Below are 27,991 nucleotides of genomic sequence, written 5' to 3' on the forward strand. Positions count from 1 at the left end.
AAAAGTGACTCCATTCATATACGGGTGTAGTGAGCATTTTGACCCCACAGATGTCTTATAGATTTTATTAGAATTGGGATGTGAAAATAAAAATACTTTTTCTTCAATAAGATGTAGCTTTAGCTAAAATTTTTTCGTTTTCTCAACAAATAAAGGAAAAAAGAAGCCCAACATTTGTAAAGAAATTTCGCCCGAGTACGGCAATACCCCATATGTGGACATAAACTGCTGTTTGGGCACAGAGTAGGGCTCAGAAGGGAAGGAGTGCCATTTGGCTTTTAGAGTGCAGATTTTGCTGGATTGGTTTCTGGGCGCTATGTTGCATTTGCAAAGCCCTTGTGGGACCAAAACAGTAGAAACCCCCCTCTAGTGACCCCATTTTGGAAACTACACCCCTCGAGGTATTCACCTAGGGGTGTAGTGAGCATGTTAACCCGCAGGTGTTTTGCAGAAATTAGTGCGCAGTCGATGTTGCAGAGTGAAAATGGGATTTTTTCCATAGATATGACAATATGTGGTGCCCAGCTTGTGCCACCATAACATAACTGCTCTCTAATTATTATGCTGTGTTTCTCGGTTTGAGAAACACCCTACATGTGGCCCTTATCTTTTGCCTGGACTATCGACAAGGCTCAGGAGTGAAAGAGTACCATGCGAAGTTGAGGTCTAATTTGGCAGGAAGTAAACTGTTTGGGCATGCTGTAGGGCTCAGAAGGGAGGGAGCACCATTTGTCTTTTGAAGCGTGGATTTTGCTTGGTAGTAGTACATCAGGGGCATAGTCAGGTGGTATAATAATGGGGTAAATAATAAAATAATCCATAGATGTGTGTTACTCTGTATAATACGGGCACCCTTGCTTCCAGCAGATATGTTTGGGCCCTCCCCTTCCTGGTTCCCTAATTTTAGGGCCTTGATAAATCTCCTCTTGAAACAGAAGAAATGTTCCCCTCGGGCCGGCACAACGGCATAATTTTCTTTCCTGACTTATTGGAGCCTTAACTAATTTTTTCATAGATGTAGTGGTATGAGGGCTGTTTTTTTGTGGGACGAGCTATAGTTATTATTGCTACCATTTTGGGGTACATGTGATTTTTAATCACTTTTTATCCTTTTTTTTGGGAGGCAAGGTGACCAAAAAACAGCGATTCTGCGGGTCAGTCCGATTTCGGCAAAAACCAAATTTATGGCACTTTTTCAACTTTTTGCACAATAAAATTACTTTTGTAAAAAGAATGTCTTTTTTCTGTCGCCATTTTGTAAGAGCCGTAACTTTTTAATTTTTTTGTCGACTGAGCTGTATAAGGGCTTGTTTTTTGCGAGATGAGCTATATATTTTTTCATAGATACCATTTTTTGGATACATGCGACTTTTTGATCACTTTTTATTTACATTTTTGGAAGACAAAGTGACCAAAAAAACAGCAATTCTGGCAGTATTTTTTTAGTGGTTTTTTTTACGGTGTTTACTATGCGGGATAAATAACAATTTTTTTTTATATTTCAGGTCGTTACGGACGCGGCGATACCAAATATGTATGGTTTTATTTTTTCAATAATAAATAAGTTGATAAGGGAAAAAGGGCGATTGTGTTTTACTTTATTACTTGAAACTTTTATTTTTACTTTTTTTTTTACACTTTTCTTTAGTCCCACTAGGGCAATTGAAGATTCAACTGTTTGATTGCAGTTCTAAAACATTGCACTACCTATGTAGTACAATATATTAGAACTGTTAGTTGTTCACTGAAAGCAAGCTGATCAGGCTTCGCCTCTGGTCGGGGTCTAATCGGCTACCGTAATGGCAGACAGGAGGCCATTGTTAGGCCTTCTGTTGCCATAATAGCAGTCGGCAGCCTTGCCATCGCACGGCAGGGCTGCCGATTTGCTACAAACCACTAAGATGCAGCGATCGCTGCATCTAAGGGGTTAATGGCAGGAATCGCAGCTAGCTCCAGTTCCTGCAGTTACAGTGCGGTGTCCGCTGTAAAATACAGCGGACACCCACTGCTGATGATGCCGACTCATCATCTGAGCCAGCGTCATCTTGCCGATGGTAGCGGAAGCCTTTTAAACCCCACCTCCGTGCGGGGAATAGGAGGCTTCTATTGCTGGCAGACCGGGAGGCCAGTATTAGGCCTCCGGTTGCCATTGCAGCCACCCGCAACTCAGCGATCACGTTGCTGTGGTGTTGGTGGCTAAAAACCCCTTTCGTGGGGGGCGTGGCCAGGCACTGATGTGAGCGGTCGCACGGAACTTCGGCTCTGACCAGAGACCCCTATTATTTATCCTGCGGAGGAATTACTGTTGCCACCATTTCTTATAACTTGCGGAGGAAGGGTAAGAGACCCCCGAGGAGCAAAATGGGTCCGTCAAAAGCGCCAGGAGCTGCGGAGAAGTTGAAGGAGTTTGCCCGTGGTGCGGTCCAAGATGGCGCCCGCGGCGAGTCCTCACAGCATGGAGCAGAGGGGCCGGCAAAAGTTCCTGGAGGGCAGTCGGAGTTACGCCCTGCGGCTGAGGTAACAGCACAGCCTGGCCTGACATTGCAGCAAGTATCGGAGACGCTGCTGGCGGCGATATTAGAGACCAAGACCTCGGTCACAACAAAAATAGAGGAGGTTAAGGTGGATGTGGGTCTCCTGAGGCAGGATTTGCACAACTTGAGGGACCGAGTCGAGCATGCTGAAACCAGGTTGTCTGACCTGGAGGACCGTACAACTAATATACCCCGCACTCTTCGAGACCTCTATGGCAAGGTGGATTTACGGCGCCAGAAAGCGTATGATTTGGAGAACAGGCTGAGGAGGAGCAACCTTCGCATCATAGGCCTACCAGAACGAGCAGAAGGATCCCGTCCGGACGAGTTTACAGAGAAATGGCTGAAAGATATGTTTCCTGATACCGTGTTTTCGCAGGCTTTTGCAGTGGAAAGAGCGCACAGGGTTCCGGCGAGGCCGCCACCCCCTGGAGCGAACCCTCGACCATTCCTGGCGAGATTGTTAAACTGTAAGGACCGGGATCTGGTCCTGAAGGCAGCCAGACGCAAGGGGGCCATTAAAGTGGACAACGTCACGGTGTCGATTTTCCCCGATTTCTCTCCGGAACTACAACGTCAACGCGCATCGTTTGTGATGATTAAACGAAAGCTGCGAGACCGACAAATTCCATATTCTATGGCTTATCCGGCCCGCTTGAGAGTTGTCGATGGAGATCGAGCAGTATTTTTTGCCAATCCGGAGGAGGCGGATGAATGGTTGCTGAGGAATATGAGGTCGCCTAGAAGCTGAAGGATTTCTTGCGGACTTAAGCGCTGGCATGGTGAATATGTATCCTGAACGGACATTTGCTGTCTTGCATGTGGGGAGAGGTTATACATGGGGGAGACAATGTTTAAAGTTCCTTTCATAATGCTTTATCTTCCTGTATTATGCCTATAAGGGGGTTCGTAGTTCAGAATGGTTCCAGATCATATATTATTCCTGTTACGATATGTGATTGTAGTAGGTTACCGAAGTGTTAATAGGGGATTCTGACCAACGGGTGGTTGTTCCTCTTATTCTGTGGCACAGTAAAGCACATTACAGGGGGGAACTTGTTGGAGTACGCAGCCTGATTTGTGATTCCACTGTGTATATTCCTTAGCGGTGGAAGCTACCCCCTGCATATATAGTATATAGCTATTGAGCTCCTGTTGAGCTCCTGATGGCTAACTGGGTTTTTATGTGGTTCATGTTTTTGATCTCTGATTTACACTATGTCAGACAACGAGTACCTTACATTTTGAGAGCTGCATATCAGGGAATGGCACTACCGAGGGGGAGGGGGGAGAGGGAAGGGCTGTTATCGGTACATAGAGAGTGTTCTAAGTATGGCGTCACTTAAGTTCTTGTCCTGGAATGTGAGGGGCATGGGGACTCCAAGGAAACGGAATATGATTTTTTCTGTGCTCAAGAATGTGAACCCACTTATAATTTGTCTTCAGGAGACGCATCTGACAGCAGACACAGTACAGTTTCTATGTAAGCCCTGGATTCAGTGGAGTAGACACTCTGTTAGAACTTCTGCCTCTAGAGGGGTATCTCTATTAATACATAGAACTCTTAGGTGGGAAGTGTTGCATACCAGAATTGATCCTGAGGGGAGATACGTATTTGTGCATGCCAACATTAACTCCACACCTTATGTCGTAATGGGGATATATAACCCACCGCCAGGGTCTCTGGCACTACTTAGGGAGGCGGTTTCCTTTGCTTCCGCATATCAAGAAGCCAGAGTGATCCTCCTAGGAGACCTGAACCTTATAATGGATCAGTCTATTGATCGGTTCCTGTTGAGGGGTGAGGGTGACGTAAGACAAGGGGTCTCCCCATTAGCCTCATTAATGGAGGAGATAGGCTGGGTAGATTTATGGAGAGTTAGTCATATGGGACTTCGTGAATTCACATGTCACACACCACAATTTGATGCATGGTCTCGTATAGATTATATTTTTGGCACGTCCTCTGTATATAACTCTATGGAAAGCATTGAACATCTTCCCAGAGCAATTTCTGATCACAGTCCGATTCTTCTGCAAATGTCATTACCGGAGGTGGGTAGGAGGGGGGCCCTTAAAATTCACCCGTTTTGGCTCCAATTAATCAAACCGAACGATAGGATCCCAGATCAGCTAGATGTCTTTCTCGAAGCACATAGGCAGGAGCAGAATGTGTTACTACGATGGGATACGCTGAAAGCGTATTTGAGAGGCTGCCTGAAATCATCAATATCATTTGTTAAGCGCTCCTCGGCCCAAAGGGAAAGGGATTTGGCGGGAAAGTGTGGAGAATTGGAGGCCGCGTTTGTGGGTGATCCCTCCCCACAAAACAGGGAGGCTTGGCTCTCGGTGGGGAGGGATTATCTTCTAGCACTGCAGGAGAAGGCGGATCGTAGAATCTTCTTCACTGGCCAATCCTTTTTTGAATTGGGTAACCAATCCGGCAAACTCTTGGCTCATGTGGTGAGACAGAATACCTTGTCTCCTCCAGTGTTGAACATTCGAAACGCTCAGAATGTTTTGGTCCATACCTCCCAGGAGATAGTGGCTCAATTTGCAGACTTCTATAGGGACTTATATACGTCCAGGGATGGGCACTCAATGGAAGAGTTGGGGAAATATTTGGATGACATGCAGTTTCCACAGTTGACGGAGGAGGGTTGTGAGTTACTAGAGTCCCCCTTCACAGTAGAGGAGATTTCTGAGTGTATATTGGATATGACTAAAGGTAAGGCCTCGGGCCCGGATGGGATTCCTCTGGAAGTATATATTCAATACATTGAGGTTTTGTCAGCCCAACTTCTTTCTCTATTTGAGGCGTGCTTATTGGCGGGGGACCTGGCGGATTCTATGAAAGAAGCTACCATAGTAGTTATTCTGAAACCAGGCAAGAACCCAGAGGATTGTGGTTCTTACCGTCCCATATCACTGCTTAACATAGACTATAAGATACTGACTAAATTAATGGCCAATAGACTAGCGCGGGTCATCAATGATGTCATACACTCTGATCAGACCGGTTTTATACCAGGGAAATCCACTTCGGATAGTATTCGTAGAGCTCAGGTGGTTACTCAGATGGGGTGGTGGGAGCAGCAGGATTGGGCGCTGGCATCCTTGGATGCTGCCAAGGCATTTGACTCTGTAGAGTGGACACACCTATGTGAGGTCCTCAGGAAATTTGGGTTTGGAACTACCTTTATTAAATGGATTACGATCATATATAAAGAGCCTCGATAGTGGTTAATGGGATTTTCTCCCCCTCCTTTTTGCTTCATAGGGGTACGAGACAGGGGTGCCCATTGTCCCCATTATTGTTCGCACTTGCCATAGAGCCCCTGGCTATAGGGATTCGAAGAGATAGGGCCTTTCAGGGAATTCGTATCGGACCGCGGGAAGACCGCATAGGACTTTACGCTGACGATATGCTGCTGTTCCTGGCCAACCCGAATGCCTCATTACCCAGGGCTATGAGATTGATGGAGGTGTTTAGCAGTTTTTCGGGCCTGCATGTTAACTGGAGTAAGTCCTATCTCATGCCTCTCCATTCTAACAATTGTGGGTGGGGTTCACATTTTCAGGGTCTACAAGTGGTGCATAGTTTTAAATACCTGGGAGTTTGGATATCTAGGGATAGTTCACACTCATATGATATTAATGTGTACCCTCTACTTTCATATTTGAAAGATAAATTTGCAGTCTGGAAGTCACTCCCCTTATCAGTGGCGGGTAGAATTAACCTAATTAAAATGGTAGTGCTACCTAAATTGCTATAGGTCTTGGAGCACGCGGACACAATGGTTCCTAAAAAGTTCTTTAATTTGGTCAACTCTATATTTACTCCATTTATCTGGGGAAAGAATAGACATAAGCTCAAAATAGACACTCTGCAGAGGCCCAAACAGAGGGCGGGAGCGGCCCTACCGGATGTATTTTTATACTATTTGGCAGGTCAACTTAGATATATTAGGCTGTGGATGTTGGATGATCCATTGCCCAATGCCAAACATCATTTAGCACATTTTCTCAGAGTACCTAACTTATGGCCCGTTCTAGAACCACATGATTTTAGCCCTAAGCATACGTTACCGTTGATTAAACTGGCGAAGCAGGTATGGGCTCATGCAAAATCACTGCTGAAATTTAAAGATACAGTAGCGGAGTTGCCGTTGTGGTCCAACCATGGATTACCTCACTTTTTGGGATTTCAGGATCATGCATTCTGGGAGGGTTTAGAGGTGACACAAATGAAGCATTTGAGTACTGGAGATGGATACGCGTTATCAGCAAGGGAGATACAAGATACATTCCAGGTGCCAGAGAGGGATACATTTAGATGTGTACAGCTGCACCACGCTCTCAGGGCCCAATTCAGACACGCTCAGACTTTGATATCTTCCCTACCCCTTATAGGGGTGCTTCGAACACAAGGCCCGCGGGGCCTGATATCAGTAGTTTACACGTTCCTGCTGTCTCAAAGGTTAGCACATGCGGGATGTGCGGTGGAACTCAGATGGAAGGGGCTGATTCCGAACCTGACTGAGGGGGATTGGCTTGAGGCAATGTCTTCACATCTTGCAGTTTCACCAGCGGCTAATAATAAAATGACGCAGCTATATATTATCCATAGATGTTATATAACTCCTACCAGGCTATTGCATATGGGCAGATCTTCCTCGGCTAGTTGTAAAAGATGCCAGCATGGTCGGGCAGACTTTGACCATATGGTGTGGCACTGCCCGGTAATAGCTAAATTCTGGAGAGGTCACGGACTTTCTCTCATCAGTAACAGGTAAACGAGTCCCCTGTGAACCTGGGCTATGTTTGTTGGGTCTGATCCCACCTAACTCCTGGTCACACTATGAAGGTATATTTTTACGGGAGACCCTGTTCATGGCCAGGAAGGCTATTGCACTTAGTTGGATGGGAGATCTTCACCCAACGGTTCCACAATGGAAATCACTGCTCAACTCAGTAATACCTTACGCTAATCTAGTATACAAACATAGGGGATGTCCGTATAAATTTCTGGAAGTGTGGGGTAGTTGGTGCTCATCGCCTCTTGCATCATTTAATGTAGGGGACCTCAGGTCCTCCCTAAACAGTCTTGGGGTTTAATTGAGTAAGCAGGGACGGGGTAGCGGGCCCCAACTGGGGGGGGGGGAGGTTCGATAGGGGGTTGGACGAGATCAGTCCAGGATTGTACAAATATTTATAACAGGGTTGTATATATTTGCATTGCTTTTGTTCCTAGAAATGTAATGGTTATACTCAGTAACATACCGGAAAAGGATGTACCACATCTTATTCTCATTGTGTAACGGAGATCGATGTTGTTGTTTGCATGGTTATGTTACATTGAAATAATGGGTTTCTTGCATGTCACCCAAAATGTTATGTTTATCATACCTTGTGCACTGTGTATTTTCAATAAAATGAGTTTAAAAAAAAAAAAAAACCCTTTCGTGCTGCGATCTCTATTGAATGCAGCATCTGAGCGGTTAATCGGCCGGATCGGAGGCTAGCTCCGGTCCTGGCCGTTACATCAGCATGCCAGCTGTAACATACAGCTGGCACCAGACGGTGATGGTGCGGGTTCTGCTCCTGAGCCCGCACGATCACCGCGACATAATAGTACGGAGTTTTGCGGGAAGCCCTGCCCGACAGCGCCGTATATATACGCCGGATGTCGGGAAGGGGCTAAACCCTTAGATGTTGTCAATAGCAATTGAAACATCAATCGTAACGATCTGGTAACAAATTATTTATACCACACGGCACTAAAAAAATACTTAAAACACAACGTTGCAATTGTTTTTCCCACAACTTCCTCATATTATATGTACCCCAAAATGCTGCCGGCAAAATCTTCAACTCAGCCCGTAAAAAAAAAAACCCTCGAACGACTACTTGGACTGGAAAAAAAAATAAAAAGTTATGCCTCTTGATTTCTCCTGACATGTCTATTTTAGTAAATACCTGTATTACCAATTAAATTCTGGAGCATCTTTTCTTAGAACTATGCATTGTGTGATCTCTTCTGGAAATGTATAAAAATGTTTACAACTTGTTACCATTCCCTTCAATCAGTGCTGATCGTGTCAGACGGAGTAGGAACACACCGCTCTACCAAAGTGGGGAAAGGCAAGGGTTGGGCTGTAACTTATAAAAACCTAATTGTATTTGCTTTGGTAACTTGCAGAAGCCCCTGCAGACTACCAAAATGGCAAGTCTTTGCTTTGTGTTTTTCTAATTAATTTCTAGACTTACTGAATCTTTAAATTAAAGTAGCAGTTATATTGATTTTGCCTGAACACCCACCCCCACCTCTCTAAGAACTATGGGATAAACATATATGTTCCCAAAAAGAGAAAAAGGAGCACAGAAGCAGCACTCAAATCAAAAAATGTCAAACACTTGAAAATGCTTCCATTGAGGAAGTGAAACGTTGCTGCTTTTGCTGGGTGAATAAATGTCACATTTTTTTCAGTGCTGCTCCCGTGCTCCTTTTTCTCTATATCTTATGGGGAGACGTCACTCCTCACATTTGAAGCCTAGCACCAGCCTTTTTGGGTTTTTTTTGACACGGTGCTGCTCCTATTTTATGCTTTATGTTCCCAAAAACATACCTCGTTAACTGCAAATCATTATACTGAATTCATTGCAATGCATTATAATGTCACATATATAACGTATCATAAGTGGAGCTTGATGTTCTTGGGTCATTACACAAAATCTTTTCCTGAGCCCTCCACCTAACCACCCAAGACATCACCTTGAGAAAGATGTATAGCCACTTTAGAAATTAAGTACTGATTAACTCAATCTAGCTTAAATGAAACCCGGCAGAAAAGAACAAACGCAAGCATAAACAAAGCTTTATATTTTAATATAAACAGCAAATAAATTCATTAAATAAAAAATAAAAATATTAAGTATTATTTTATGGTTTACAGTAGTCAGAGGTAAAAATAAGTGTATGTTTGTTGTCTTGACTGAGCACTTACCCCTGTACTTAAGATCATTGAAGTCCCTGATGTTCTGCATGTTCACACTATCCAGACCTTTTAAAGATGGCCTCCTTACAGTGGCTTGAAGCCTCTGTCTGGCCAAATCGAAGACATCTGCTGAACTCTTCTCCCTTCTTCTTCTTCTGAAATATGAAATGAATATTTATTGCTATTGAAAGCTTCATGATAAAAAAATAATAACAATAAAAATAAAAAAGGGGAACCTACAGTACCATTATCACAAGTTAACCAGGAAGGTTACGGTGAGTAAGACCCAAAAAGCACCCAGAATCAATTTTTTCTTAAACTCCCCACCACCCCAATTTGCCCAGAGGGCAACAATGCCAAAATGCTTATTCCTGGGCTCAGCAGTTGCTTCAGTGATCAACACTCTGGCCCTTGGACATACAGAGAAGGAAATAAGTATTTGATCCCTTGCTGATTTTGTAAGTTTGCCCACTGAGCAGTCTAGAATTTTTAGGCTAGGTTAATTTTACCAGTGAGAGATAGATTATATAAAAATAAAAAAAAACTGAAAATCACATAGTCAAAATTATATATATTTATTTGCATTGTGCACAGAGAAAGAAGTATTTGATCCCTTTAGCAAACAAGACTTAATACTTGGTGGCAAAACCCTTGTTGGCAAGCACAGCAGTCAGACGTTTTTTGTAGTTGATGATGAGGTTTGCACACGTTAGATGGAATTTTGGCCCACTCCTCTTTGCAGATCATCTGTAAATCATTAAGATTTCGAGGCTGTCACTTGGCAACTCGGATCTTCAGCTCCCTCCATAAGTTTTCGATGGGATTACGGTCTGGAGACTGGCTAGGCCACTCCATGACCTTAATGTGCTTCTTTTTGAGCCACTCCTTTGTTGCCTTGGCTGTATGTTTCGGGTCATTGTCGTGCTGGAAGACCCAGCCACGAGCCATTTTTAATGTCCTGGTGGAGGGAAGGAGGTTGTCACTCAGGATTTGACGGTACATGGCTCCATCCATTCTCCCATTGATGCGGTGAAGTAGTCCTGTGCCCTTAGCAGAGAAACACCCCCAAAACATAATGTTTCCACCTCCATGCTTGACAGTGGGGACGGTGTTCTTTGGGTCATAGGCAGCATTTCTCTTCCTCCAAACACGGCGAGTTGAGTTAATGCCAAAGAGCTCAATTTTAGCCTCATCTGACCACAGCACCTTCTCCCAATCACTCTCAGAATCATCCAGATGTTCATTTGCAAACTTCAGATGGGCCTGTACATGTGCCTTCTTGAGCAGGGGGACCTTGCGGGCACTGCAGGATTTTAATCCATTACGGCGTAATGTGTTACCAATGGTTTTCTTGGTGACTGTGGTCCCAGCTGCCTTGAGATCATTAACAAGGTCCCCCCTGTGTAGTTTTCGACTGAGCTCTCACCTTCCTCAGGATCAAGGATAACCCACGAGGTGAGATTTTGCATGGAGCCCCAGATCGATGTCGATTGACAGTCATTTTGTATGCCTTCCATTTTCTTACTATTGCGCCAACAGTTGTCTCCTTCTCACCCAGCGTCTTACTTATGGTTTTGTAGCCCATTCCAGCCTTGTGCAGGTCTATGATCTTGTCCCTGACATCCTTAGAAAGCTCTTTGGTCTTGCCCATGTTGTAGAGGTTAGAGTCAGACTGATTAATTGAGTCTGTGGACAGGAGTCTTTTATACAGGTGACCATTTAAGACAGCTGTCTTTAATGCAGGCACCAAGTTGATTTGGAGCGTGTAACTGGTCTGGAGGAGGCTGAACTCTTAATGGTTGGTAGGGGATCAAATACTTATTTCTCTGTACACAATGCAAATAAATATATATAATTTTGACAATGTGATTTTATTTTTTATTTTTTTTATATAATCTATCTCTCACTGGTAAAATAAACCTAGCCTAAAAATTCTAGACTGTTCATGTCTTTGACAGTGGGCAAACTTACAAAATCAGCAAGGGATCAAATACTTATTTCCTTCACTGTATAAACTACATAGAATAGCTACACACATCATGTTAGGCCATACATCTGAAATGTTTGCATTTGTATAATTTTTTTTATTATTGTGTATAACTGTAAAAATCCAACAGGTTTATATACAGAAAACCTAGTAAATAAGGAAAAAATTAAATAGCTGCTACATTTTGTTTTTGGTTTAATGGCCAAATGCATCCAAGATGGATTGTAGCGAATATCAAAGTATAATATATATATATAATTTTTTTTTTATAGATCAATTGAATCACTGTGGTATACGGCTTCTTATATGGTGGGGGAATTAGGTGAAAATACAGAGTACAGTACCCGCTCATGGAAGGTAATGAATCATTATCTCGCTCTGTATCCTGTAAGTGACCCTCTAAACGTCTCTGCTCACTTCTCAGCTGCTTCCTCAATTCAGTCAGCTCACTGATCACATTCTTCTTCTCATCTGTTGGAAAAAGACACATTAAATATACAAATTCTGAATATCTTTACACTACCCGCAAACCAATCTTATATAGATGTCAGTTTTAGACAAGCTCGTTTCAAACTGGTTGGTGAGGCTGCTCCCCGTGTCAGAAGCCTACTGGTGGGGGGGATTTGGTAATGCGAGCCCTACTCCCCCAGTTAAGCTGTGTACAATAGGGAACCCCAATAGTAAATGCTTGTAGTCTTTGCAGCACAGCTATAGGAAAACGAAGATTGACGGTGCTGCGCATTGTAATCAAAAACAAATGTTTTCATTCTGTATTGTGGGCGGCACGGTGGCTCAGTTGTTAGCACTGTTGCCTTGCAGCACTGGTGTCCTAGATTCAAATGCGACCATGGAGATTGTATGTTCTCCCAGTGTTTGTGTGGGTTTCCTCCGGGTTCTCTGGTTTCCTTCCACACTCCAAAAAACATACTGAAAAGTTCATTGGCTTTCTATGAAATTGGCTCGTGTGTGTATTTGAGATCGAGAATTAAGATTGAGAGCCAAATTGGGGACAGGGACTGATGTGACTGATGACAATCTCTATACAGTGCCGTGGAATATGTTGGCAATACATGACCAAATAAATAAATAAATAAAAAATCAACAGTCACATCAGCCATTGTTTACTTGGAACATTCCTGCAGCTCTCGTCCTCCAGTGCACACAGCCATACTGGAAGAAGCACTCTAAAAGCTAAATCTGCACTAAAATATATCAACCACAGCAACTCACACAAGTGAAGAAGGTTCTTAATGAGTTAACAATTAGCCAGATATATTATATTTTATTTCCGCAACAGAAAACATATATAACCCTCACTTGTTGATCACGGTCACGGACTACCACCTTAGAAGACTTGAACTCTCACTACAGGTATTTACATTTCCCTGCTGGATGTTTTACTATACATACCATAGGCTCTCAGCTGATTTCTTCTAGCCGGGACTGGCGGAGAAACTGTCCTAGAATGTGTCTCACCCTGTCTCACAAATCAAACAGAGCAGATATTAGTCCTCAGTGATACAACACAACCATCATCTGGGAGATGGTGACATTTACAGTATCATGAAGGGGTAAGCAGGTGGAGCTCTTCTGGAGAATAGGCTATGACCACAAATCTGCTCTTTTACTGTTGCAAAGATTCTCTTACAGGAATTACTAGAATGGGTCTAGTTTATGTAACGCATGAACATTTGATATGTAGACAACGTACATGTGATTGGATGGACACTTCACTCTCTGCAGTTAGCGGCCGCTGCGTACGAGATGTGAGCTTGTGTTGTAAAGTTGGGATCACTGGTGAAGGCGGCCTTGGAGTCTGTAAAGAAAATCCAGTAGAATTACAGAAGTTGTGAAGGTTTCATAGAGCTTTGTGTATTATTAAGGGCCTGTTCACATCGGCATTGGCTTTCTGTTGAGGCGTTTCGTCTGAGGTTTCCGTCATCGGACCCCTCAAAGGAAAGGCAAACGGAAACCTTGGCTTCCTTTGCATCACCATTGATATCAATGGTGACGGAAACATTGCTAATGGTTTCTGTTTTTTTCACCATTACTGCAGGTTTCCGTTTTTTTGATGGGCAAAAACGCAGCGAAAAATGCTTTCCCTGCCTCCCATTGATGTCAATGGGAGGTCAGAGACGTAAACGCCCGAAGATAGGGCATGCCGCTTCTTTTTCCTGCGCAACGGTTTTTCCACTCGCGGGAAAAAGCGCCTCCGCCTCCCATTGAAATCAATGGGAGGCGTTTTCGGACATTTTTTGACGCGATTTTCGTGTCAAAAAACTCCATGTGAACAGGGCCTTAAGCCAGTTCACAAGGAATTTTTGGACACGTTTTTTGACGTGGAAACTGTGTCGGAAAACGCACAAAAAAACGGACGAAAAATACGTCTCGCGGGAAAAAGCGACATGCCCTATCTTCGGGCATTTACGTCTATGACCTCCCATTCACATCAATGGGAGGCAGAGAAAGCGTATTTCGCTGCGTTTTTTTGCCCGCGGCGCTCAATGGCTGCGGCGAAAAACGCGGCAAACGGCGTGCAGGCAGATCAAAATCTGCCATAAACTTCCAGACGGAATTTTGAGGCAGAATTTTCTGCCTGCAAAAAACTGCGTGTGAACATAGCCTTAGGGATGCGTCAGGTATTTTATTTTAGTTTCATTCATTAAGGCCAGTTCCCACAGTTTTTTTACACATTTTTTGACGCGGAAACCGCGTCGGAAAACACGCCAAAAAACAGGAAAAAGAAAATCTTCGGGTGTTTACTCCTCTGACCTCCCATTGACATCAATGGGAGGCAGAGAAAGCGCATTTCGTGGCGTTTTATGCCCGAGGAGCTCAATGGCCGCGGGCGAAAAACGCAGCGAAAATCGGCATGCAGGCAGAAGAAAATCTGCCTCAAATTACCAAACTGAGTTTTGAGGCAGATTTTCCTCCTGCAAAAATCTCAGTGTGAACCCAACCTTAAGGCTATGTTCACACGGGGTATTTTGCCGAGTTTTTGCTCTGCCTGCAAGCCGATTTTCGCCTGCGGCCATTGAGCGCCGTGGGCAAAAACCTCCACGAAATACGCTTTCTCTGCCTCCCATTGATGTCAATGGGAGGTCAGAGGCGTAAACGCCCGAAGATAGGGCATGTCCCTTCTTTTTCCCGCGAGCCCTTTTTTCCACTTGCAGGAAAAAAACACCTCCGCCTCCCATTGAAATCAATGGGAGGCATTTTCGGCCATTTTTTGGCGCGTTTTCCAACCGGTAAGGTTTCCGTATTTTTGACGGAATCAATAGCGCAGTCGACTAATTTGAAAACGTTTACTTTTCAAATTAAATGTATTGCAGAATCAGCCAGATACATAAAAGAAGAGGAGACAATGGTTTTACTTTCCCACTCACCCTCTCTTGTTCTTCTAGTACATCGGCTGCCCTCTCCTGCTCGTATAATCGTTTCAGCTCGTCTTCATGTTTTGCTTCCTCCTCTCTCCTTTTCCTAGCAGCTTCTTTCCGTCTGTCATCAGCCAGACGAACCAGTTCTTCATTTTTTTGTCGTTGCTAAAGAAATGAAATAATTCTACTAAATTTTAAGAGAAAAAAAATTGCGCATGTCATGGCCTCCACTGCGTAGTTGTAAATTCTATGAAATACAACACCATTATTTTAGAGATTACACATGATGATAGATTCTTCTTCGCAATGTTAGACAGTACATATAGTTCAGTTATAACTATTGTAACATTTTTCGTAAATTTCCCTTTATGTCCTTCAAAATATGACATTTATGTCCAAAGGCTGTCCACCAAGTTTAAGGGATTTCGTTTCTTGGATACTACTCAATAAATGTAGTGTTCAGCGGGAAGGAATTACGAGCCAAAAATAAAACTAGACCATCAGAAACACAGAGATATTTATTCCCCATTATTAACTTGATAAAACCAAAAATCTTGATCATCATAAGACAATCATGATGCTCAACCAGGGCAAAATATAGTCACCTCTTCATCTGTTCAAAGGCAGATGTCATCAAACTGAAAAAGAAAACAGGGACTCCTCTCCTAGGTGGAGAAAGATAAGGCTGTGTTCACACGTTATGACTGGAGAGCGTTTTTGCTAAACCAAGGTGTTTTTCCCCACATTTTTTTACGAAAAATCACTGCAAAAACCATATTGCAACCGCAACATATAAACACAGCCAAATCACTTTTGTATTCATCTGTGGTCGGTTGGTGCAGCCAATCAAAAATGTTGTTTTCCACTACACATGGTAACAACCAGAACATTATGGCCCACATTTATCAAAGGTGGCATCATTTTAGTCAATTTGTAAGATAAAGCTAGACTACTTTACTGACACATCTTATGACACATTTATGATTGTGTTTGCCTTGTTTGATAAATGTATCACAACATACATCATTGCCATTAACTTTTACACTGGCCAAAATGACAGCACTTACAACTAAGCAGTAAGCCACTCCCTTTTTTCGCTCCACTTTTGCAAGGCGCAAATGGCTGTAAATTCTGGTGCAAATGGTTAAGAAAAATACGTCACAAGACAGATTAGACAATATTTTGGAGTAAAATGCACCAAAAAAAAAGGCGCAAATACATTGATAAATGTGGGCCTATATGTCTTTTTTGGGTCCATACAATGTAGTAGAAAGAATAATTCTTCTTAGTGGCCATCTTTAAAGGTAAACACCTCTAACTAATTTAATAAAATATAATGGTTAACTATTTCTCCAATCATTGAATTTTGCTAAGAGGCCACAGTTTTGTTTGGTCATACACATTAGATAAATGTCAGAGGATCTTGGTGACGATCTAATGTGTATGGGGCAGCCCGACAATCCCTCAATGCCTATTGTCAGAGGAACAAGGATCAGGCAGGATTTTAAAGGCTATGTATCTCAAAAAGTAAAAATAATTTTTAATAAAACGTATTTAGAGAGTTGCACCAAACACACTGACAGACAATATTATTTAAAAAAAAAAACGATTTCAAAGGTGTACATAGCAATTGGCTGCTATGGGAAACTCCTTGCTGGTTAGCCATTATTAGTTTAGAATACCTCTTCCTCCTTCATTTTCTTCTTATTTTGCTCCTCCTCAAACTCTCGTTGAATCTGGGCCCTCTGTTCAGCAAGGCGTTTTTCTTCTCTTTCTTCCTCAAAACGAATATGTTCTCGCTCCTCCCCTTCTTTTCGCCTCTTTTCTTCAATCTGTATCAGACAGGAGTTTTTTTTATTATCCATTATGCCTGTATCCTTATAGATATGTCACTAGTATTCACTGCGATTAGCTGTTGCTATGGCTGGCAGTGGAATTAGCTACTTTATCAAAAGCTGGGAAATTGTTAAAATTGTAAACTTTTTTTTTTTTCACAGTGACTAAATGCTATGAAGAGAACAATCAGATCATAAATGGTTAAAGAACTACATAGCTCCCTTTGAAATCTATGACATATAAGGACCGTAATACTGGCCCATATAACGGCTGTGATACCCGGACCTCCGAGGCCGTATTATGGGCGTCTGAAAGTAACATTAAGGAAGCTTGCATGCTGAAGAATTTTTCAGTTTCATCTATAAATGACAATGGTTACGGTTATCCTGTGCAATAGTTGCAGTAAGGGAACAGATATAACTAGTTACCTGTCGACGTAAGAAGTTCTTGTAAGATTCTTGTTGCTGCACCTGCTGTTCAGTTGGTGGCTCAGAAAACACATTACCTCTTGCAAACTGGGAGTTGTTTGCAAATGAAAACCCTGACAAGAAAAAAACAAGTTAATAAGTAAATGCCACAAAGAATCATCATCAGTAGATTATTTAAAGAGGCTCTGTCACCAGATTTTGCAACCCCTATCTGCTATTGCAGCAGATAGGCGCTGCAATGTAGATTACAGTAACGTTTTTATTTTTAAAAAACGAGCATTTTTGGCCAAGTTATGACCATTTTTGTATTTATGCAAATGAGGCTGCAAAAGTACAACTGGGCGTGTTGAAAAGTAAAAGTCCAAGTGGGCGTGTATTATGTGCGTACATCGGGGCGTTTTTACTACTTTTACTAGCTGGGCGTTCTGACGAGAAGTATCATCCACTTCTCGTCAGAACGCCCAGCTTCTGCCAGATCACGCTGTGACGTCACTCACAGGTCCTGCATCGTGTCAGACGAGCGAGGACACATCGGCACCAGAGGTTACAGTTGATTCTGCAGCAGCATCAGCGTTGGCAGGTAAGTAGCTACATCGACTTACCTGCAAACGCCGATGCTGCTGCAGAATCATCTGTAGCCTCTGGTGCCGATGTGTCCTCGCTCGTCTGACACGATGCAGGACCTGGGGAAGTGACGTCACAGCGTGATCTGGCAGAAGCTGGGCGTTCTGACGAGAAGTGGATGATACTTCTCGTCAGAACGCCCAGCTAGTAAAAGTAGTAAAAACGCCCCGATGTACGCACATAATACACGCCCACTTGGACTTGTACTTTTAAACACACCCACTTGGACTTTTGCAAGCCTCATTTGCATAACTACAAAAATGGTCATAACTTGGCCAAAAATGCTCGTTTTTAAAAAATAAAAACGTTACTGTAATCTACATTGCAGCGCCTATCTGCTGCAATAGCAGATAGGGGTTGCAAAATCTGGTGACAGAGCCTCTTTAAAGAGGTTTTCCACGACCGGACAACTGATGGGTCATCAGTATATGATCATTGGGGGTCCCACACCCGAACCCCACACCGATCACCTGCTCCGGCTGCCGGATGTTTTGAACGGTATGAAGTAGTTGGAGCCGGAAGCAGATGGCTCCAGTACTGCAGCTCTGCTCCTATTGAAGTGAATGGGAGCAGATCTGCACAACAGTCGCTATGCAGTGGTCGGAGCCATCTGCTTCCGGGTCCAACTACTGCATACCGTTCAAAACATCCGGCACCGCTGATTGGTGCGGGGTCCGGGTGTTGGACCCGCACCGATCATATACCGATGACCTATCCTGTAGAGATCGTGCCTGAATACTAGAGGCTGTATTAGAGACTCAAACGAATTACTGGGTGTGTTGTATCCAATCATAAAATATAGCTTTTATACAAATAGTTTAAAACATATGCACAAAGTGTCAAAACAGTGACAACAAATAGGACTATGGGTTCAATGACCAGACAACAAAACCGCAAACATAAAGATATTGATTTGATCAGTAGATATGGGTATGAATTGGAGTTGGTGTGTTCAATACACTATTTTTTGTTAAAGCTATGGAAGATAAAAAGGTCTCCTCCGAGTTTATAGGAAACTAAGCATCAGGTAGACAAGAACTCTTCATCTCCTTTGACGTTTAGTTGGCAGTGGCAGCATATGTGTAGAACACTGGGTTTTTATATTGTCTGCACCACCCCTTGAACGACGATTGAACAAATCAAAAGGGTGCGCGTGTAACTGAATAACTACCCTGTCCTGCTGGTTTTCTTGGCCTTTTTACCAACTGCCCCCTGCCTTCCGATGAGGAGTAAGTTACCATGGTGACCTATTCAGCACGTTCCCAGCCAATAAAGAGAATTTTTTTTTAACTTAACACGGCTGAGGTCATGATCTCAAAGGCTGAGTTGGGGCGTCATTCATAAAGAAGAAGCAATAATAGGGCTCCAGATGGTGACTAAAATGGTTGCCAATGAAAGCAAAAAATAACAGTTGGCTCCTAAATTTTCAGACATTGGAGCTAAAGGCACCCCAGTGATTTTTAAAGGGGTTTTCCAGGATTTGTAAAAACGGCCCTGCTTTCTTTCAGAAACAGTGCCACGCTGTCCATTGGTTGTGTCTGGTATGCAGCTCAGCTTCATTAAACAGGCTCTATCACCTCATAATAAATGGCCTATCTCCTACATAATGTGATGGGCGCTGTAATGTAGGTGACAGCAGTGCTTTTTATTTAGAAAAACTATCTATTTTTACCACGTTATTAGCGATTTTAGCTTTATGCTAATGACTTTCTTAATGCCCAACTGGGCGTGTTTTTACTATATGACCAAGTGGGCGTTGTACAGAGGAGTGTATGACGCTGACCAATCAGTGACCAATCAGCGTCATACACTTCTCTCCATTCATGTACTCAGCACATCGTGATCTTGCTAGATCATGATGTGCTGACACTTACACCCACATTAACGTTACTGAAGTGTCTTGAGAGTAAATAGACATTACTTCCAGCCAGGACGGGATGTCTATTAAACACTCCCGACTCTTCGGTAACGTTAATGTGTGTCACTTACTCGAGATCACGCTTACTATCTTTTACAGCGAGATCGTTATGTACGATGCCAGGAGTCAATGCCTCACTGCGTGAAAACGGAACTGTACTGTAATCATGTTTTCAGTACGGGACAGTAGTTCCGCGGGGAGGCAGGGACTCCTGGCATCGTACATAACTATGATGCTAGGAGCCCGGCTCCCTGCAGTGTGTTCGGTCCGGGACATGCGGACCGTATATCATGGACCGAACACGGTCGTGTGCATGGGGCCTAAGTATTATTGAGCTTAATGTTTCTAGTGGTATGTAAAAAGCTTCTTCTAGAGACTGCTGCAGGTAGCCAGAACATAGAGCCCATTGGGGAGATCTACTAATTCTGTTTAAAATTGAAACATGAGAGAGAGAGTAGGTGCGCCAAATTGATCACTGCGGCGCACGCTGTGTGATAGATTTGGCACATCTTGTTAGACATGTTAGACACTTTTCTGTTTCTTATGCCACCTCTTGGTTGGCATATTTTATTCCAAAATTATGGCACAAACCATTAGTAAATCTGGCACGCCTAACAAATCCACTTAGCCACACCCCCTCTACAAACCTCTGTAGTGAGGTGCAAAATGTATCTGAAACACTTAATAAATATTGTGCACAGTATAGTAAATCTTCCCTATTGTTTCCTGCAAACGCTCCTGGCAGTCTACAGTGTACTATAAAGGCTGTCCCCAGTCAATCTGAAGTTTAGTGTAAAGGTCTTCTTTATTTTACATATAATAATGCTGATTTTTTTATTTGGCACCCAAAAAATATAATTAGACTCCTACATTTTTAAACTTATGACCCAAAGGCGCCCAAGCAATTTTTTTTTTGTCTGGAGCACTGCACAGGGAAAGGTGTATGGATGCACCCTATCATGTTGGTAGAGCTTAAAAGCCAAGTAGACCGGCTCTCAGACCACATTGTTATGACAGCTAGTTTGCATAATAATATGACAGCCCAGTGCCTTCCTCAAGTGCCATGGGGACTTAACTCATCACTGGCTAACGGGAAGGGAGCATACATACATACATACATACATACATACATACATACATACAATATAGCAAGTGGGGCTGCTAATATAACACTGCTCTGCGAAGTTACAAAACAGAGTATGCTACTGTCCATCATCAAGTTGGAGAAGTAGTCAGATTCATCATCATGCAGCTGCACAGGCATCTTTAAGGTGGTTAATTGGCCAAGGAAAGCAGCGGGGGCAGAAACTGTGTTACACAGCTACACTTTTGATTGGTTCAGGTCCCATAAATCCCTGCAAAAATGGAAGAACAGACCATATAAAACCCAGGGTCCTAAACACATACTGCCACGGTCATTTAAAACTCCTAAGAGATGAGGTTATGTCTCCCTGATGAGTCTTTTCTAATGAATTGAACCTGGGTTAAGCAAGGATTCTCTGACAATACTTGGAGCTCTCTTGTCAGGGCGGCACTCCTAACTGCTATGCCAATTTGAGAGACAGTAATAGGGGTAAGCTTCAGTGATTTGTCACTTCCAGTGCTTGGTTGCTTATAAGCTCAGAGGAGACCTTCATATCTTCCATAGCTTTACAACAAATAGCCTGTTGAACACACCAACTCCAATACATACCCCAAATCTACTGATCAATTATCCCTATGTTTGTGGTTTTGTTGTGTGGTTATTGGACCACCAAGTCTGATATGTGGACACTGTTTTGACACTTTGTGAATACGTTTTAAACTATTTCTATAAAAGCTATATTTTATACAAAATACCAAGTAAATATTTTTTTCAACGTTAATAGAAAGTGAGTCATGGATCATGTGGTATTTGTATGCTTATATCATCAAGTCAGCAGTATCTCCTGCAGCACGGTCAGCCGTTAAAGTGGCAAGGACGGCAAAAAAAAAAAAAAAAAAAAAAAGTCAGAATTTGCACCATAGAAGACTCATTTATCCATCTGCCTTATGGAAAACAGCTTTAATTTACCTGGTATCTTGCCAGTAGACGATGTATTATCAGCTAGACTGGTGTCCACTGCAACAACTGCCCGCTTGTCTTCAAAGGCTCTAACTTCAGGATTTTGATAAGCATCTTCATTATGCTTATGCATTTGATGGAGGTCAGCTGAAATATAAATTTTGCTTATGACTTATATGCAAAAGCTTTTAAGTATACCTTAAACAAACATACCCTCAGATGTTGCCTACATATGGGGTCAGAGTACAGTAAGCCTATACTTGGAAGTTAGCAAACTATTATTTTACTAGTTATTAATTCTTTTCTTAATAGGACATAGCAAAAGGGGTTGTTCTAAAACAGAGAAAACGAAATATTACTGCCTATTAGTCATCTATAAATCGCCGTTCTAAAGAATGGATCATTAAATGGGTATCCCCAACTCAGACATTCATGAAATATCTATAGGATATGTCATAATTGTCTGATACATGGGGGTCACTGCTCTGGGATACACACATATCTTCAGAAAGCATGCCACATGACCCCGGTCTAATCTTGAGGAGGTGGCTGCCGCATGCAGGCGGAGAATGAATGGGAGGTGGCCTTGGCCGTTTCTGTTACTCCTATAGAATAGAATGGAGAGAGCTGCGCACATGCGCGGCCACCTCCCCACTCATGCTCAGTCTGTACTTGGCGGCAGCCTCAGGGGTTGGGTGACCCTCGTTCTAAAGAAAGATAAAGTTCTCAGAGCTGGAACCCGCATCTATCAGACATTTATGGCATATCCTGTGGATATGCCATAAATGTCGGAGTTGGGAATAACTCTTTAAGTAGCGGTTTTAATTATCAGTCAGAAATATGCTCTTTAAAAAAACACTAACTAATAAATCTCTTATTTCCCAAATTCTATTTCAATTTAAGATTTAAAATCTCACAAAACTGTCAAAATATTTCCAATTGCCTTCACGGCATATTAAATTACATAAAATATAAAATTGCCTTAAAATGATTTGCTTCAATTCTGCAATACAAGGCTTGATTATGGAAACAATTTACAATTTTACAAAGAGAATATAGCATAGGGAATCCGAGGATGGTCAAATGTCTAACCATCCAATCAGCGTTGATCAGACATCAGTTCATTTTGTTACCAACCATGACAAATACAGCAGTACCTCTAGTCATCCAGTAAAACCCTCCCAGATGTTCTGAAATGGCACTTACTGATTAGATTTCCCTTTTGATCCTTTAATGGAGCTCCTCCACCTCCTTTACCCCATGGGTTGTAGTTCTTCATATCTGCTTCCAGCTTGGCTTCATAACGTTCGCTCTCATCTTTCTCTTTTCTGCGTCTCTCATTTCTTTCCCTTATCTGTAAATCAGAATAAAACAATACATTATATAAGGCTTACAACAGTGCTAGATTTACATAGAAATGCTTTGGGAATAGTTTTATTAAATAACGAACTTGTCCTTCCAGCTCCTCCTGATACGAAAGAACAGCTTCTCGGGTCTGTCGTGGTTTTTCTTCTGGAAATGTTCCTAAACTGGCCCCCCTTCCAGCGCCTGATCTGTGTTTACTATCACTGTGAAAAAGCAAAACATTTTTCTTATAAGTCTTTCACCATATTGTATAAAACACAACATTGATTTGTATTAGAAAGTTCTGAGAACAATTTTTTTTTAATGCCATACATGTGCTGAAAATTCATATATGTTAAAAATAGGATTTTTGTACTCATCATAAAATCTCTCACACTGTTTTTATTGGGGGACACAGCACCATGGGTATAGGCGCTTGCCACTAGGAAGCAACGCTAGGTAGGAAAAAAGTCTTGGCTCCGCCCAGGCAGGCAAACCCTTCCAGCAGACACTGGCTAATTCAGTTTGTACCGAAGCAGTAGATGAATGTCACTGTTAGTAGTTAGTTTTCCCTAAAGAGTATATTAAATTTCTCCCTGATTTTAAAAATATAGGGATATAAAGTTACTTCCGATAACCATGTGAACGTATGTGTTTAATTCATAAATTGTATCTGCATATTTAAATTGATGATGCAGATGTAACAAAATTTACTTCTAGTGCTCTCGCACTTACATTGACACTATCAATAAGTTGGTAGACTAATGTGATATGTGCTCCATAAATGACACTTGTTTTCCTAGTCTATATTTGATTTTTATATATAGATGATTTTATATTTTTTATATTATTATTTTATATATTTTTATTGTAGTTTTTACTCTAGACTAGAGTTTTTATCTATATAGGCAATAATACAAGCGGTGATAGCTGCCTCACTCCTATGCTCTGATTACGTTGCTAGTGCTATCAGGGATATTTATCCCTGTTTATTACCATTCAACTTTATACTGAACTGCTTGTGCAGCTCTGCAGTCCTGGATCGCTGCACCACATAAAGGTCAGCAGGATCAGTGTTGCTAGAGCACGGTTAATAATGTGGCTACCAGATGATAGCCCTAATTGGAGCCCATATATAATTTCAGCCACCAAATGTCAGCCCTACGCGTTTCTTTACTTTATTAATATCTGCCGTAATTCTTCAGGGGCCTGCAGATTTTAAGTTTTCTGATAGTTTAGCGCACAATGTATTAGAGGCATCGATTCATGCCCAACGTGGACCCAGATTGCTAGCGGCTAGCAATCTGGGTCCACGTTAGGCTTGAATCGATGCCTCTAATACATTGTGCGCTAAACTATCAGAAAGATAAAAATCTGCAGGACCCTGAAGAATTACGGCAGATAATAAAGAAACTAAACGCGTAGGGCTTATTGCTACAGATGCTATACGCTTTGCACAACATCATTTGGTTACTATTTTAAGAGTTCTAGCAATTTGCATGATATATTTTTTCTAAGTCCCTTGACATGCTCAGTAGCCCTGATATTTCACTTAGTCTCGGTATCTATTAGTAAATTTCTCGTTTTTCTCTAATTCCCGTGACATGCACAAAGCGCTGATTTTCCACTTAGTCTCGGCATCTACTAGCAGTTTGCCTGATATTTTTTCTAAGTCCTTTGACATGCTCAGTAGCGCTGATTTTTTACTTCGTTTTGGTATCGGTCTATGGCAATAGTGCGCAGGTGTGGGCGCCTGCTTGTGATTGGCCGTGTTGCATCAACTTACTATTGGCCACATTTCAAGTCTATCTGGCAGGGAGGAGGTCCTTAGGGTGAATACACGCATTCATTGGCTAGACATAGCCACACCTATTTCTCGTTCTAGTGGAAGTCCATAAAGAGGCTGTTTTGTTTGGAGCGTGCCACTATATGCCCCTAAAACCCCCTGAGGGCGTTGCATCTGTGGTGAAACATGTCAGGGGGCTATACTAGTCTTTTAGTGCAACGTTAACTGGAGCGGATTATTCATATAATTGACTATAGCTAGCAGTTATACTCAGTGTCAACTTTGCATTGGGTTATATCTCTCATATTCTTTAGACAGATTTATATCTGCAAATTGCATGTGCCAGTACATGTAGTTTTAAATTTTCATGTTTGTCCCTAATTTAATAAAGGTATTTAATTTATTGTACTATCCTATTCTATTAGTTAGTAAGTAGTTCCTATTGCCTCAGCAATTTTTCTATATACAGCTGAATAGATGACACACCCAGAGAGTTGCTGAGCAAACGACACAGGAATCAGAAGACCGCAAGAATGACGTAGTGTGGAACTTGTTCCTGAACCGAAAAAAAAGCATGTAGGATAGAAAACAGCGGTTTCCCTGGAGTATATGTCCATGTGCATGGTAAAAGGGGCCCCAAGGAGATGTATAGCAGATACCCTTAGGTATGCCCCCAGATAGTCAATGTCAACAATGTACCCTATCTAAGGGGGGAATTTTTTATTGGGACAGAGTCCAACAAGGGAGTAGCTCCATTGAGTATAGGTGGGAATGAGTGACCTCCTTGGGGAAGGGGGGGCTGGTGCCGATTTTAATAGTCACCCTCCGTAGTACTAGGGAGTGTGCAGGGTAACTTTTTCAATAACCTCGCACAATCTAGTAGGGTTACAGGCCCTCTGCCTGTAGATGCAAAAAGTTAGGTTAGGTGACCGTTAGTGGGGAAAAGTCAGTGCAGAAAATTGCCTGGTTTTCCAGCACCGACAGCAGGTTGACTAGGCTGGTGCAAGACGGACAACTCACCAGCAGCAAAAGAGAGAATGCAAATGAATAAATAAATAAAATAAAAAATAGCAGCAGACCTGGTTGTCTGTGAGAAGGATATGGCCTGCCTGGGCAGAGCCAAGACTTTTCCTACCTAGTGTCAGTCTCCTAGTGGCAAGAGCCTACACCAGGGGTGGGCAAACTTTTTGACTCGCGGGCCACAATGGGTTCTAAAATTTGACAGAGGGGCCGGGCCAGGAGCATTTGGAGGGAGTGTTTGGGCCGGATATACTAAAGCATTAAATGTAGTGTGTGCAAACCTCATAGCACAGTAAGAACACTACAACCCAATTTATTAACTGTCTTTCAAATGTGAAAAATAGCCCTTATCAGTTAATAAATTTGTCTCAAGGAATATGCAAGATATGGCATTTACATACTATTTCGCAGATACTGGGAGAAGGAAATGTAAATAGATTAAAATAACATACGCACTGTGATTTATCAAGAAAAAAGTTCTGTTGACTCTGTAAATTAGCTGCCAACCTCTGAGCAGTAGCCGCCCGTTCTTGTGTTGACTGCTTGCTAGCATAGTTTGCATGCTTCGTGGCAAAGTGACGGCTGATATTGTACTCTTTGAAAACCGAAGGGCTTAATGGTGACGTGAAACGAAGTGAAAATTAAAGTGAAATAAAGAGAAATACGCGCCACATTAACCCCTTAATGACGGGCCATTTTGCACGTTAATGACCAAGGATTATTTTTTGTTTTTCCACGGTCGCATTCCAAGAGTCGTAACTCTTTTTTTTATTACGTCGACATAGCCGTATAAGGGCTTGTTTTTTCCGGGACGAGTTGTATTTTGTAATTGTACCATTTTTAGATGCTTATAACATATTGATTAACTTTTATTAACTTTATTTTAGGAGAGAATTGAAAATAAGCAGCTATTCCAGCATTAATTTTCACGTTATAAATTTACGCCGTTTACTATGCAGCGTAAATAACATGTTAACTTTATTCTATGGGTCGGCACGATTACAGGGATACCAAATGTGTAAAGGTTTTATATGTTTTTTCTACGTTTGCACAATAAAAACCCTTTTAGAAAAAAATTACTTGTTTTTGCATCGCCGCGTTCCAAGAGCCGTAATTTTTTTATTTTTCCGTCGATGTGGCCGTACGTGGGATTGATTTTTGCGGGACAATGTGTAGTTTTCATTAGTACTATTTTGGGGTACATAGGACTTATAGATGAACTTTTATTTTATTTTTTATGGGGGGAATGGGAGAAAAGAGAGAATTTTGCCGTTGTTTTTTGCGTTTTCTTTGGACGCCGTTCATCCGGCGGTTTAATTAATGTGTTCATTTTATTGGTCAAGTTGTTACGATCGCGGGGATACCATATATGTGTATGTGTGATTTGTTTTGACCGTTTTATTAAATAAAACCACTTTTTGGGGCAAAAAAGTAGTTTTATTTGACTTTGACTGTAATTTTTTTTATTTTTTTTTTCACAAACTTTATTTAACGGTTTTACTTTTTTTTTTTTAGTCCCACCAGGGGACTTCACTATGCGATATGCCGATCGCATATATAATGCTTTGGTATACTTCGTATACCAAAGCATTATTGCCTGTCAGTGTAAAACTGACAGGCAACCTGTTAGGTCATGCCTCTGGCATCGCCTAACAGGCAGATGCTGAAGACAGACCTGGGGGTCTTTGTTAGACCCCCGGCTGTCATGGAAACCCGACGGCGACCCGCGATTTGTTTGCGGGGGCGCCGATCGGGAGACAGAGGGAGTTCCCCCCTCTGTCAAACACATTAAATGCCGCTGTCACTGTTGACAGCGGCATTTAATGGGTTAAACTGCCGGAATCGGCGCGTGCTTCGATTCCGGCAGTTGCAGCAGGAGCCAGGCTGTGTATAACAGCCGTGCTCCTGCCGCTGATCGCGTGGGTACAGTCTCAGTACCCGCGCCATCACAGGACGGATATATCCGTCCTCCTGCGCGAACTAGCAGCTGCTGAGGACGGATATATCCGTCCTTCGGCGTTAAAGGGTTAACAACGGTCAATGTGTTTTGAGTGCGCCATCTATTGGGAAAACGTGGGCATTGCAGGGAAAGGGG

At 42.3% G+C, this 27,991-nt stretch overlaps 1 protein-coding gene across 7 annotated transcripts in view; it reads right to left on the reverse strand.

Moving 5' to 3' along the window:
* The window catches only part of CSPP1 (centrosome and spindle pole associated protein 1), a 130,626-nt gene that overhangs the window by 15,186 nt on the left and 87,449 nt on the right, over nt 1–27,991 (reverse strand). For all 7 annotated transcript variants that reach the window (XM_075826150.1, XM_075826146.1, XM_075826149.1 and 4 more), the window contains 10 exons: nt 23,197–23,314; nt 22,953–23,100; nt 21,756–21,893; nt 17,161–17,273; nt 16,579–16,728; nt 14,906–15,061; nt 13,231–13,335; nt 12,930–12,996; nt 11,864–11,990; nt 9,542–9,687 (listed from right to left, as the gene is read on the reverse strand). In XM_075826150.1, the coding sequence (XP_075682265.1) occupies nt 9,542–9,687; nt 11,864–11,990; nt 12,930–12,996; nt 13,231–13,335; nt 14,906–15,061; nt 16,579–16,728; nt 17,161–17,273; nt 21,756–21,893; nt 22,953–23,100; nt 23,197–23,314 (1,268 nt within the window). The remainder of the gene's footprint in view (nt 1–9,541; nt 9,688–11,863; nt 11,991–12,929; nt 12,997–13,230; nt 13,336–14,905; nt 15,062–16,578; nt 16,729–17,160; nt 17,274–21,755; nt 21,894–22,952; nt 23,101–23,196; nt 23,315–27,991) is intronic.

Source organism: Rhinoderma darwinii, chromosome 5, assembly GCF_050947455.1.
Source record: "Rhinoderma darwinii isolate aRhiDar2 chromosome 5, aRhiDar2.hap1, whole genome shotgun sequence".
Lineage (NCBI taxonomy): Eukaryota > Metazoa > Chordata > Amphibia > Anura > Rhinodermatidae > Rhinoderma > Rhinoderma darwinii.